General features: G+C 39.0%; 1 protein-coding gene across 29 annotated transcripts in view; it reads right to left on the reverse strand.

Annotated features, from left to right (window-relative positions):
- Nucleotides 1-8661, reverse strand: part of CFAP20DC (CFAP20 domain containing) — a 352305-nt gene extending 343644 nt beyond the window's left edge. For 28 of the 29 annotated variants that reach the window (XR_004734664.3, XR_013527405.1, XR_013527404.1 and 25 more), the window contains exons 1-3: nt 8250-8661; nt 5508-5597; nt 4309-4402 (exon numbers count right to left, since the gene is read on the reverse strand). Coding sequence is in view for 16 of the 29 variants with exons in the window: in XM_035275961.3 (XP_035131852.2) it covers nt 4309-4402; nt 5508-5597; nt 8250-8270 (205 nt within the window). In the remaining 13 variants the exon portion in view is untranslated. Of the gene's footprint in view, nt 1-4308; nt 4403-5507; nt 5598-8249 lie in introns of those variants that run through there. The other variant, XM_054245818.2, reaches the window with a different exon arrangement.
- Between the last annotated feature and the right edge of the window lie 6322 nt (nt 8662-14983).

Consider the following 14983-nt stretch of genomic DNA (forward strand, 5'->3'; position numbering starts at 1 on the left):
AATAAGTGTAGATACAGTACCAAGGACTGATTCCAGGGGCACTGCAACATTAAGTCGAGTTGGGGAAAAGAGGAAGAACTACACAATGAGGCTAAGAAAGAACAGTGAAACAGGAAAAAAACTAGGAGTATGGACATCCTGGATATGAGTGAGGAAAACATAAGAAGGTGGTGTCAACTTTCTCAAATGCTACTAATATGTAAAGTAAGGTGAGGACTGAGAACTGTCCACTGGATTCAGGAAAATAGAGGCAGGTCAAAGCCATTGAGGGGTTTTAAACACAGAAAGTCACGACAAGATAAAAATGATACTGAAGTAGGGGCCTGAAGAGGGCTGGGGAAACCTCATACGGGTGACCTCATCCTCCAGAGCAGCTGAAAAGAACAATGCCAGGCTTCAGGGATGCTAATCCCTCCAGACACATCATTTTATTCAGATGCCACAGGCAGAGAAAACAATGGTTTCAAATATGAGCCTCCAACAGAAAGCTCTGAAGAAGACCCTCTGAATGACACATGTGTGACAGAGCTGCTTCTCATATGGGCAACTCTATTTAACATGTTCCAGGGTGAAGAGCAGCAGGGATTTATTTATTTAGCTGGTGAAGGGTTTGCTCAAGTCTCATTATCAAGGCCAGCTTGTTACAATGAAAAATTAGGACCCAAATTGTCATAGTTTCATAATATGGCAAATTTAACAAACTTATTGAACAGCAACCATGTACCAGGTACTAAGGAGTAAAAGAAGATGATTCAGGAAGATACCTGCCAAAGAGAAGCGCACAGTCTGATAAGTAATATCACATATCACAATATCCTTTATTTTGTGTTTGAGATCTCAAATACAAGTTAAATCAGAAATATGATTTCAAATGAAACGTTAAACATACTTAATTTTATCACCAAACTTTATTCCAAATACTACCTAATAAAGTCAGAAACACAATAGGGTGCCTAATGTCAACTTTGCATAAATAAAGTGGATGTTTACTTTTAAAATAGGAATACATAATGGTAATTGAATTTAGAAATGTTAATTAAAAGCCAATTCTCTATTCAAGGCATGTCATTTAATTTAAATTTAACCATACCAACTTCACATAGAAGGTCGTTTTACATAAGTAAAAACAACTATAAATTTCTGTTATCAAAAATTCCAAATAATTAACCTTAAAGGCATTAGTGCAGGGCAGACTACATAAATTGTTTCATTTGTTACAGTGTTACACATGATATAGAAAAGCCAGATTAATTTTTGATTATAGGGCATTGTACAAGAAATACATTAAAAGATTCTTCTGTTTCTTGGGTTTTTTAAACAATTAAAACCATCATCTTTCCATTTAAAAAAGTAATTATGACACATTAAACTTGGTTTGTTTCTTAAAAAAAAAACCTTCTGATAAAAACAGAAAAGCAGAGCTTGTATTTAATCATTTAGCCTTTAGTAGAGGAGGAATCTTTCTCAGAATCAAATGACAAAGGTTACTAAAAGTGATTGATTTTATTAATAAGGTGACCATGTGCATGGATGCTGAGTGCACTAAATGAAAACACAGGTGGGCTTTATAAGTTAAGAAAGAAAACAAAAGAAGTAACACTGGCTTAGAACAAAGTCATGTTCCTGAAAGTCAAATGTATCCATCTGTCTTACAAAATCAACATCCTTAAAAAGATGGCCTGTGTCTCTTGTAACAAGATGAAACTACAGTTTCATACAGGTTTCCCTGGATCATCTTTGTTCACCTCATTTGTAAGTATAAATATATATGGAAATGCAAAACACCTGCTATTGCAGACACACACAAACTATTAAGAAAGCATAATCTTTAAATGGCAGTAAATTAAAAATTATTTTTAATGATAATTATCTCTTCTTTCCAGTCTCTTAGTTTAGAAAGAAACATTTGCAAACCACTTTAAAATAAATCATATTTCATCTATAACTTCTATAGTTAGTTTATGTCTTAGAAATCTAAAATATGCATGCAGTAGCTTAAAATGGTACAAATGTTACATAAAGTACAGAACCTATATAAATTTAGAAAACGGACTTAAAATTATAAAATCAGGTACCAACAACAGGTCTTTCTATAGAGCTTCCTGCATGGTAGGTATTCAGTAAATGTCCTAATGAATGAAGGAATAAGTAAATGATAAATACAAAAAACAACTATTTCTATTTTCTAAATCACTTGAAATTTAGATTTAAAACATAGGACATAGTTGATGAAAAATCTAGTTAATCATTCTGATAAATCATTTTCCTTAAATCAATCGGTTTACTCAAATTTAGTGGCAGAGCCTTAAATTGTAACTCTATCTCTGCTAATAACTGGGCTTCTGATAAATTTGGGTCTCAGAGTTTCTTCTGCTCTAAAATGCTGACCTTAATTTCTACAGTAAATAAGAATTTAAATAGATTCTTTGGGTTTTTGTTAATCACGTATTCATATCTATACTTTAATTGGAGATTAATATTAAAAGGTAATAAGTGTATGAGTTGACACGTCACTAAATAATTCTTTTTATCAGCTGGGCACAGTGGCTCATGTCTGTAATCCCAGAACACTGGGAGGCCGAGGTGGGCAGATCATGAGTCAGGAGATAGAGACCAATCCTGGTCAACTAGTGAAATTCCATCTCCACTAAAAAAATACAAAAATTAGCCAGGTGTGGTAGTGTGCATCTATAATCCCAGGTACTCAGGAGGCTGAGGCAGGGGAATCGCTTGAACCAGGGAGATGGAGATTGCAGTGAGCTGAGATCGTGCCACTGCACTTCAGCCTGGTGACAGAGCTGTTGCTATTCACTTGGGGTGGCTAGCAATATTAATTATTATGAAAAGTTATAGATTGTAATCTCAGACCTTTTGGAAGGCCAAAAAGTTTTATTGAGGCAGGTTGAAGGCAGCCGCCTCATTAACATTAGCTAAGAAAGAGACAGAGAAGATCAAAGACCTTACCCCACATCCCTTTGTCTCCACTCTAACTGCTTATTCTTGTTAATTTTGTGCTGGGGGGCCCTCTCTGGCTAAGATCAAAGGGGAATTACCTGTTAGCCTTTACTCTGGGCAACCAGAACCTAAAGCTTTTACCAGTCATAAAACTGTTCTCTTAACCATGTTAATTATCCACAAGTGTGTTAACTTAGAACCTCTATTATAAAATCTTGAGGGAATAAATGTGTGGAAGAACAGGTAGTCTTGGTCAATTGGTTGCATTTCACCCTCTGAAAGCAGCCAACGGCCATCCCTAGCCCACTTGAAACACTGTAATGGTGTGAGAGTGGATTCATTCATCTGTCCTTGAGTCAGGGTCCACAGGAGGTGACCGCCATCTCACAGAGCAAGACTCTGTCTCAAAATAATAAAATAATGACAATAATAATAATAATGCTTTATATCACATTTCTGATGCATTTTTTTCTCACAAATTAATTTCTTATAATTTAGGAACCCTGATTTCAAAGTTTAGCCTTGATGAGGAATCAATCTAGGTTTGTTCGTTTGTAAAAGAACTATTATGAGGATTAAGAGTTCATAAATATTAAATGCTTACAAAGCTCCTCGCACACAGTCAGTGCTCAATAAATACTATTATTATCATAATTAATGGCTGCTAAATACTCTTCTAAATCTTCTTTAAAATACTAGATTTCTAGAAGATGGTGAGGTAAATACATATATATACATACACATATGTGTATATATATGTGTGTGTGTATATATGTATGTGTATATATGTATACACATATATATATGTGTGTGGGTGTGTGGGTGTGTGTGTGTGCATATATACATATATTTTTTTTTAAGAAGGAATCTCACTGCTGCCCAGGCTGAAGTGCAGTGGCACAATCTCAATCTCAGCTCTCTGTAACCTCTGCCTTTCGGGTTTAAGTGATTCTCCTGTCTCAGACTCCTGAGTTCAACTGATTCTCTTGCCTAAGCCTCCTGAGCAGCTGGGACTACAGGCACAAGCCACCATAACTAGCTAATTTTTGTATTTTTAGTAGAGACTGGGTTTCACCATATTGGCCAGTCTGATGTGGAACTCCTGACCTTGGGATCCACTTGCCTCAGCCTTCCAAAGTGCTGGGATTATAGGCATGAGCCACTGGCCATATTTTTTAAAAGGCCTAGTATAGTGCCTAGCATACAGTTACATTCTAAATTAAAAAAAAAAATTCTATCACCTTACATAAACAGATGCCAGTAGAAGTCATACTAAAATGCCTGTTTATGAGACATAAAAAGCATAACTTTGAGTCCAAAATATTAAATTTCAATATTAAAAATATTACTTACGGATTTGCTTATTTTCCTTTGGTAATTGAATTTTATTTGTTTGGCTGCTGCCTTCCAGGACAAACACAAAACTTTTAACTTCTTTATCAAACTCCTGTAGAACAAAATGAAAACAGTAGTTATCAAAGGATATTTTATTTGGCTTCTACTATAAAATTGAAACTTCATCCCAGCACTTTGGGAGGCCGAGGCGGGTGGATCACTAGGTCAAGAGATCGAGACCATCCTGGTCAACATGGTGAAACCCCATCTCTACTAAAAATATAAAAAAAAATTATTAGCTGGGCATGGTGGCACGTTCCTGTAATCCCAGCTACTCAGGAGGCTGAGGCAGAATTGCCTGAACCCAGGAGGCGGAGGTTGCGGTGAGCCAAGATCGCGCCATTGCACTCCAGCCTGGGCAACAAGAGCGAAACTCCGTCTTAAAAAAATAAAAAAATTGAAACTTCATAGCTACAGGGAAAAGAATCCCATATTCAAATGACTTAAAAGTAGGCTCAGACTGTAGTACTCTTCTTCTGAGATGTGCTGGGAACTAGAATACAGAGGCTTGGTGAAAGGACAAAGTGCAAGGGCATTCGAGGTCTTGACTGGAAAGTGACTGAAATTATGGATGATAGATTCTGGGCTGGAGAGAAAAGGAAGACAAAGAAAATAAATAAATAAATAAAATGAAACACAGGAAAAGTAGAACAATTAATGGCCTAAAGGTCCCAATGAAGTTGAAGAACAGAATGGAGTAACTGAGCAAGCGACTTTAAGAATAAAGACTGGGGTCAGAAAAGGACATCTCAATGTCTCAGTTACTAACTTCAGAGGTCCTACAGTTTGTGGTGATAAGGACCAGGGTAAGACAGTAGGGATGAATGCTGAAGTAGAGTGGAAAGGATTGCTAAAGATGAAGAAATCAAGAAACTGAGAAGCCCGGGGCTTGGAGAGGTTTTTATTACAGATACTGAAGTCATCTAAAATGATATATAGTAAGACATGGAGTACAGAGAAGGGTTATGATCTGCGTGCCAAAGTCTTAGACAACTGAGGAGTGGTGTCTAGGACAGCTGCAGCCAACAATGTCATGAAGGGATTTTGGAGGAAAAGAACAGGAAAAACAGTTCTGAAATTTGATCAAGCCCTTTCTTCTATAAGCTTCACTCACATTTCTTCCCCTGATTTACGTGGCTCTAATTTCTAACACTTACTTTCCAAATCACAGATGGACTGCCAAGGATCTTCCATTTTGCTCCAGGATTTTTTCCTTGAGCACTGAAAATTTCAACAAATGCACCTCCCTAAAAAATGAAAACAAAATATTTAAAGTAAAAGACAATGTTAACAAGGAAGTATTATCCAACACACAGTCCATAACCACTGTTCCCAGCATCCGTCAGTTAAATTGATCTGGGATGAAACATTATCCCTGTTACTACGCCTACTTTATACCTGGATTGTATCTAAACCACAACCATTCTAATTTGGGTCACCATGGATTAATGGTTTAAATAATCTATTTTTAAAGCATGACAAACATTAAATAAATTGTGCCATACAAACCTTACAGTATCTCAGTGTGGGACTTATTTACTTGATGCATACAGATCATTCTTACAAAACATTTTATGTTTTACAGACTGTGTTTTGCAACCTACACTAAGGGGTTTAAACCCAATTCTTGAATCAGGCCAATACATTCAGGCAGTTTTCTTTGAATACAAGTTTTCCAGTCATACTGACTGGGGCTCCAACACTGGCATTTTAAATATCTGACCTCAGAGTTACTTAACTTCTTGATTCTCCACCTGTAAAACGGGTTGTTGGTTACATAAGATACTAAACATTAACCCTCAAGCACAATACTCAATTCACAGCAGGGGCTCAACAGCACTATCAAAGATGTTCAAACAATGGGGAGGGAAATTAAATAGTTTAGTACCAGTCTATAAAAGGCCTGGAAGTAATTTAGGGAAGTCTTATTTTGAGCAAGGTATTTTTATATATGTAATACAAATTAATGTGAAGATCTATAAAATGTGTACAAGAGAAATTAAATATCATTTCTACAGACAGGCTACTGGTTCCCCATTGTAAACATGAGAACATGAAGGGACACACTTATGTAACCACACTGAAGATATTACTGAATGTCCATAAGCTTTAATTATTTTAAAAAAGGGAAATTGGTTGGGAGCTGTGGCTCACGCCTGTAATCTCAGCACTTTGGGAGGCCGAGGCGGGTGGATCACAAGGTTAAGAGATTGAGACCATCCTGGCCAACATGGTGAAACCCTGTCTCTACTAAAAATACAAAACATTAGCCTGGTGTGATGGTACGCGCCTGTAGTCCCAGCTACTCGGGAGGCTGAGGCAGGAGAATTGCTTGAACCAGGAGGCAGAGGTTGGAGTGAGCGGAGATTGTGCCACTGCACTCCAGCCAGACAACAGAGTGAGACTTCGTCTCAAAAACAAAAAGAAAAGAAGAGAAAAGAAAAGAAAGGGAAATTAAATTAAGATGTTTATCTCTGGGGAAGAATTTATTGCAAAAAATGAGAATCTGATATGAAGACTATGCTTTGAATTACAAACAATATGTGAGCAAATCTAATTTCTATAAGGAATTTCCAGCTTTTAATTTTTCTTAGTAATATAAAGATATTTTTGCCTCTGAGTTGTAACACATAACCACTTGAAGGTAAGACACTGAATATCTTCTTCCTTAGGCAGAGTTATGTGCAAACTGTATATGGTATAGAATTACTATAGCTTATGAGGGCAGGTCATATTTCACTATGAATTTTAAATTTGAGACAGCTAGTTGTTTTAAAGGAGAAAAATCCTCATACTTGGTGAGACAGCAAACTCTCCCTGCTGCTTTTTGCTTTCCTGTGTTCTCCAAGTTCCCTGTAGTGGGCACATGGTTTTTTCTTTGATAATATACTTTAAGAAGTGAGACAAAATCTCTAAAAGTGTTCTAGCCCAATCAGTGATATCGAATGGGATAAAAGAAAGAGAATTGCAGACTACTCCGAGGACAGTACCAAGGAGGCAGGTAGTGTTGGGTGAAAAGGCAGAAGCAATAAAAAGGTGGAGACCAGTGGAGGACTGATTAGATACAGTAAAAAACATTCATCGGAACAGCCGGACTAGCATCATAAACATACTGTAAACAACAAGTGTAACCTCATGCAGAGGTGAGGAGGGGAGAGCAGGAAGGGAGATGTCCAGTGAGGTGAAGAAAGCAGGTCATGCACGGAGACACTCTACGATACTCAAAGTGACTGAGGACGACCCAGAAGCAGTGTTTCTCCAAGTGTGAGCCTTGGACCCCCTGCAGAGGAATCACTTGGGGGAAGTAGTTAAAAAGGTAAATCAAGTGACCCCCATCTAGAAATTCGGATCAGAAAATTTGCATTTTTACAAGTACCCCAAGAAATCCTGATGTACTCCAATGTCTGAGATTCACTGACTCCCAGTTCTGGAAAAATAAAACAGTTCATAGCAAAAGTGCTTATTTTCTTTCTTGGTGTAACTAATGCATCGATTCACTCATTCACTCTTCTAAATTGCTTCTGAGATACCAGTGTTGAATGAATATTGAGTCTCGAAGGCGCTTGTTAAAACTCAAGATTTCTGGGCCCTGCCCTCAAGATTCTGATTCAGGAGGTTTCAGGGGGGCTTAAAATCTGCATTTTAAGCAGAATCGCAGACAATTAATTCATACACCTTAAGGAACACTGAGTTGGAGAGTGAACAAAAGCCAAATCATAGGCCCTAGACATTTGTTTTGCTTTCTCTCTGGGTCAATAGCATTCACTCATTAATTCTCTTACCCACGAAAAAGACCGTATTATGGGGGTAGAGGGTGCACTTTATCCTCACCCCGACCATGGGCTACCTTACCCAAGAGGAGAAAAATATAGACAGGTTGGAGAACCGTTTCGGGTTACCTGGTACTCATTTTTGAACATTCCCGCAGGGGTCCCAGGGCTTGTGGGGCACAGAGTTCAGGGTTTCCAGCGAGTGGAGTGACCCTGACGGCTGGAAATCGGCTGACGGGAACCCAGGAGCCCAACGGGCGGGGAAGGGCTTCGTGCTTGGCCCCGACTTGAGCAGGCTCTTCTCAGCCCCTCCGGCCCCTGGTCAGCTCCATCTCGGGCCCTCGACCCGCACCATTGCGGCCCCAGACTCCGGGGTGCCCGGGTCTGGGGAGGTCGCAGCTGCCTGGACGGGCTCCGGGCCGTCCTAGGGAGTGATTGTGTGCGTAACCTACGTGACCGGGGCGCCCAGCGGAGCCACCGACAACCGACCGTTCGCCTAGAAAACCGGGCGCGCTCCTGCTGCCGCCCCACCCCGGAATCCGACAGCGAGAGGGCAATGCGGGGCGCCACTAGCGTTCCGGCCGCGCCCATTGGTTCCCTCTGGGCGCCTGCGTATTGCGCTCTCCGGGCTTAAAGCCAACGGGCACGGAGGCTACGCGGTGACGTAGCGTTGCCCAGGCAACCGCGGGACTCCTGAAGAAATGGTGGAGGCTCCAAACAGTGACCAGCAGCACTGCCCTTAGGTCATGACCTCTGCCGGCTAAAAAGCCTAAACTCAGCGTGGATTAGGGCTATGCCAGGTACTGGACTCTTCTAGTGTACCTGCCACATTGGCTTGGTCTCTACTCGTGGTAAACATTGATAATAACTGGTAGGTTCCTGAAGGAGACAGTCATAGACTCATGGAGCCCTCACGAGGCCTTTGGTTCGAAGGTTCCCAAATTTGGGTTCGTTGAGGCAGTAAGAGGGTCTGCTGGACCCTTTCATTGTTTCAGAAGACCCTAGGAAGCCAAGATTTTTTTGTTGAAAATAACTTATGTTATCGAAATTAGCACTCGCTTAAGTGTAACTATTGTTACTTTATTTAGTTTCTAGATCAGAACCACTTCTTACATGGAAGGTACTATTGTTAATTTTTGGCTAAGGAACTGTGGCTCAGAAAGGTTAAATGGCTTGGCCAAACTCATATGGCAACAGTTAGAGATTCTTGTCTGACGCTGTACTCACGGCTGAGTTAGGTCAATGGCATAGGTTAATCCTCATAAAATCCCTGCTATAGGCCGAGTGGCTCACAGGTTCACAGTTCTGTGAGGTGAGGGTTTGTCTCCTTTCATTTGAGAAGACTGAGATTCACAGTTATTAGGAATTTACTCAAGGATGCAGTGTTGAGTTTCATTTATGTTTTAGTCTAAGGCCCAGTATCATTTTACTTCACCTGAAACCCTCAAATACTTATTGTCCTATCATATGCCAACTACTATGGATTATGTAAGGGATGCAAAAATGAATGTTATTTGGACCCGCTCCTTACCAAAGATAAGAAGAGCAGGTAAGGAATAAACCCTCTTGAACATTCTAAGCCAAATAACAGATGGAAGGGAAATAGAAGTGGGGCCATGGCACAGCTATACATTGCAGTATAGTGTGTAGAATCAGACTTCCTGATTTCTAGACCATCAAATTTAATTCAACAGCAGTTTCTTGCAAGGCTCTGTGCTGGAAGCTTTGACAATTGTGATCAATTGACGTGGTCTCTGTCTTATGTAGTTAAGTTTATGGGGGACATTTACCCACTAATTGTTTTAACAGATAGTTTCTAGGAACATAAGATGTTTCAAATACTATGCTAAGAGACCGAGTGTGCACTGAATGGCCCCACCTTCATGGATCTTACATAGGAGAGTGAGACAGATGATAAATAAAATAGCAAATAATTACAACTTGTGATAAATATCATGAATTCTCCTGAGAGTAACATTGGATGAGTACATTAGTTTCCTGTGGCTGCTATAATATTACCTCAAAAGGAGTAGCTTAAAACAGCAGAAATTTATTATCTCATGGTGTTGGAGGCTGCAAGTCCAAAATCAGTGTCAGTAGGGCCACACTCCCCCTGGTGGCTTTAGAGGATAATCCATCCATTCTTTGCCTCATCCAGTTTCTGGTAGCTGTTGGCACCCCTTGAATTGTGGCTCCATTTCTCCAGTCTCTGTCTCACCTCCATGGTCACATTGCCTTCTTCTCTTCTGCCTGTGCGTCTCTTATAAAGAGGATGGTAATAGTATTTAGGACCAACTTTGATAATCCAAGGGAATCTCTTTATTTCAAGACAATTTAATCACATCTCCAAAGAAATAAGGAAACTTTTACATGCTCCAGGGAGTTGATGTGATTATCTTTTTTGGGCCACTGTTAATCATTAGAATGGCAAATGGTGTAATGAGAATCCGGAAAGAATCTAGGGGACATCTTATGGCTTCTAACAATATACCTGTGTCTCTGAAAAGGGTCATTTGACACCATAGTTGAAATGAAATCCACAACTTTGCCCCACTTTATATTCTTTCTACCTCTTATGATTTCATGAGTTACTTAATATGTGTATCATTTATCTTCAACTAAAAGGGTAAATTAATAACCTCAATTTATTGATAAAAATGAGCTACGGAGTTGAAAATGAATAATTACAGTGAATTGGTAAGTCTTACTACTTAGGTGTTTGTGGTTTTGATCACCTGTTTATTCAACTTAAGACTAGAAGGAAACAGTGTCCATTTATTTCAATGTCCTTACTTCCTAAAGAGAAAATAATAGTCCGAAGCCAAACATTGTATCCTGACCCTCCTAACTTCTAACAAGTTCAGGAGACTTAGAGTTGGATTTTCATTAGCAAATATGGTATAGGGCCAGTCCAGACAGTGGGCGAATCTGAAAGCTGCCCAAGTTTATCAATGTTATTTTGCCTATGGTGAGAGCCGCCATTAATAATGACAATGGTAGCAATAAAGAAAAATTAAGAATGTGCAGTACTTTAACAGTATGAATTCAAAATCAGAGAAAGGAGGAAGTCCAACGTTACAATAGCAAGTACTCTTCAATTTGGTTGAATGCAAGCTATGAACAAAAACGTGGATTTGACTATGACTTGAAGGATATCCAGCAGTATTCTGAAAAAAAGTAAAAAGCCAGCCTGCCCAAACAACTTGGCTTAAACCAAGTTATTTATGTTCATTATAAAAGACAGTGAAACAATTTCTTTAATTGCTACAATTTTTTAAGAAGTTGGTACATTTAGTAATTGCATTAAATTGCTTAACTTAATTTGACAACATTAAGAATTAGTCACTTTACAAGCTGTAAAGTGCTTGCCTTTGTTCTACAGAGAAAATAATTTGAAAAAAGAAAGTAATTTGGTGGTATATTAATATTAAACGATATTGGCTAGTATTTAAAATGGAATAGACTAGAAACTGTTTTTAAAGGGTGGTAGTGTTTGTGGGCCAATGTAGCCATTCAAGTTAAATGAGTATGATTTTCAATTTGACAAGAAATAATATTCTTTTGATCTAAGAATATACTGTATTTACCACAATATTGTTGTAGTTTATATTTTGGTTACAGTACATAGCAAATTATTTGCCTGATAGGAAGAAATAAGATATCTGTTTCATCAGAATTTGTTCTGATGCACAATAACATAGAATGTTGACTACTTGAAGGGTTATTTTAATTTTTATGCATTATGGAATAGCTTTATGAGTGATAATGTTGATAGGAAAATTTTGAAACTGGGCCTATTTTATAATTTTAAGCAAGAAAAATTAATGCTACCAAAGTTATCCATTTGACAGTTGATTTGAGAATGGTGGTGTCTTCTCTTTTCCAGCAAGTATGGAATGGTGAAAGTTTTTGAGGGTTTTACTGTTTTTAGATTTTCTCCTCAAATGGGTTTTTCCCCCTTCCCAGGTCCACAAGATCCTATGGGGACCATTTCTTACCTGTACCTATACATTACCAAGTACTTCAAGAGTCATACATAAATTTAAAATTTCTAAAACCAGCTACCACTTGAAAGCTTTCTCAGGAAAACAAAACAAAACACAACTGTCCCAGTAGTTGGATATTTAGCTATGAATACTTTCCTAAGTAAAGCAGTTTTACATAGCAAGCACTTAGATTTAGAAAAATAAGCCAACCGCATCTTTGAACGGAATAAATTAATTGAGTGGATATTTAGTACTGATGTTTTTACAATTACATAAATGGTCAAGGCTTTTAAAAGAAAAGTTAGATCTAAGTAGCAAGTTTTTCTTGGATAACTTTCCCTAACCTAAAGTCAATTAGTGTTGATTTGTGATAAGAGGGCTGTAGAAAACTGGATGTCTACATGAGAAAGAATGAAATTGGACTCTTGCTTTACTTTTTAACTTATATAAATGAATTAGCTCAAAATGAATCAAAGACGTAAGACCTAAAACTATAAAACTCTTATAAGAAAACATGGCCAGTCGCGGTGGCTCACGCCTATAATCCCAGCTCTTTGGGAGACTGAGGCGGGGGGGGATCACGAGGTCAAGAGATCGAGACCATCCTTATCAACATGGTGAAACCCCGTCTCTACTAAAAATACAAAAAATTAGCTGGGCATGGTGGTGCGTGCCTGTAATCTGAGCTACTCAGGAGGCTGAGGCAGGAGAATTGCCTGAACCCAGGAGGCGGAGGTTGCTGTGAGCCAAGATCGTGCCATTGCACTCCAGCCTGGGTAACAAGAGCGAAACTCCGTCTCAAAAAAAAAAAAAAAAAAAAAAAGGAAAACAAAGAAAACATAAGGGGAAAACTTCATGAGATTGGACTTTGCAATGATTTCTTAACAACCTAGAGTAGATCCAGCTGCATCTAGCGGTCAAAAACATTGTCAGGTTTTCTTTCTCCACATTGCTTCCTCTGGGTTTTCTCAGTCCTTAGACTGGTTCTCTTTAGGTTAACAAAATGGCTACAGCATTCTCAATTTTACATTTTTATATCACTAAATAGAGCATTTGGGGCTAAAGTCCTGAAGTTCACCTTCATTCAGATCAGTTTAGGTGATATGCCTATCTCTGAACAAACTCTGTGATCTAGAGGCTATATGCTTAAGACTAGATTAAGTGTTTATTCTTAAACCAGTCACTGCAACTAAGGAAATGAGATCTATTGATTGGCTGGGAATGGGGTGCCAACCAAATATATAACTAGGAATGGGGAAGGATTGCTTTCCTAGGGAAACTCTGGGTCCTCTTATAGGGAAGGAGGAAGATGGATATTGGGCAGCCAAAAGGAGATATTCACTCACTCTAGTGATTATTTTAGAAATAACAGACACCAGACATATTATATATTTTTTAAATTCTAACTATACATGAATAGTTTAATATGAAATAAAGGTTCTCTAACATTCTTTAAGTGATTTGGTGTACATATGTATAATTCAAATATCATAGGCCCTTTTCATTATCTCAGGATTTACATTAACTCTTAATATCCAAGTCTAGATTCTTTAAGTTCTTACCTGCTTAGTAATAGTGAATTCAGTGTTACTGGATATCCATGTATTTCCATGATTTTTTTTTTTTATTGAGATGGAGTTTTGCTTTTATTGCTCAGGCTGGAGTGCAATGGGGCCATCTCAGCTCACTGCAACCTCTGCTTCCCGGGCTCAAGCAATTCTCCTGCCTCAGCCTCCAGAGTAGCTGGGATTACAGGCATGCGCCACCACACCTGATGTGTTTTTAGTACAGACATCCTTTCTCCAGGTTGGTCAGGTTGGTCTTGAACTCCTGCCCTCAGGTGATCCAGCTGCCTCAGCCTCCCAAAGTGCTGGGATTATAGGCATAAGCCACTGCACCTGGCCTATTTCCAGGATCTTTTTTTTTTTTTTTTTGAGATGGAGTTTCGCTCTTGTTACCCAGGCTGGAGTGCAATGGCGCGATCTTGGCTCACCGCAACCTCTGCCTCCTGGGTTCAGACAATTCTCCTGCCTCAGCCTCCTGAGTAGCTGGGACTACAGGCACGCACCACCATGACCAGCTAATTTTTTGTATTTTTAGTAGAGACGGGGTTTCACCATGTTGACCAGGATGGTCTCAATCTCTTGACCTCGTGATCCACCTGCCTCAGCCTCCCAAAGTGCTGGGATTACAGGCGTGAGCCACCGTGCCTGGACTTCCAGTGTCTTTAAGAGGATACTAAGTAGCCAGGAATCACTTCGGATGTGATTACTTGACTGCATTTTTTTTTCTGAGACCCAACATTTTTGTGAAGAATTCCACTTAGTTGCCAGTGTTACCACTATTGCCAAAAAACACCTGCCATGTTTGAAGTTGTTGAAATTAGAATGTAACTGCTTTCATTAATGTCACCAGTGAAACAAAGACGTCTGGGAGCTGGCCTGACACAGCGAGGTTTTGGTGTTTTGTTGTTGCTGTTGTTACTGAACACAAATAATTTCACAGATATTGACATCACACAAAGCCACTCTGTGACCATAATTAATCGTGTTAAAAACATGGATATTGTCCAAATCAAAAAGATGACCAAACATTTCCCTATCCTGGTTAATATGAGTGACTGCTGTTCTTTGACAATTATAGCTAAGCCTTACTTCATTATTCCTGTCTTATAGCTAAGATTTATTAATATTCCCAATCATTGAATTACCCTTGGTTCCTGACAGGACCCAATCCAGAGCAAAGCTCTACTTCCCTAAACCCTCCGCTAAGTCAGCTAACATAAGCCAGCTAACATAAGCCCAAATCCTGTAAGTTCTAACATCCTCTTACTAGGATACCCAAGGTTCCTCAATAGTGTATTTTCTTCCTTATTGC

Source organism: Callithrix jacchus, chromosome 15, assembly GCF_049354715.1.
Source record: "Callithrix jacchus isolate 240 chromosome 15, calJac240_pri, whole genome shotgun sequence".
Classification (NCBI taxonomy): Eukaryota; Metazoa; Chordata; class Mammalia; order Primates; family Cebidae; genus Callithrix; species Callithrix jacchus.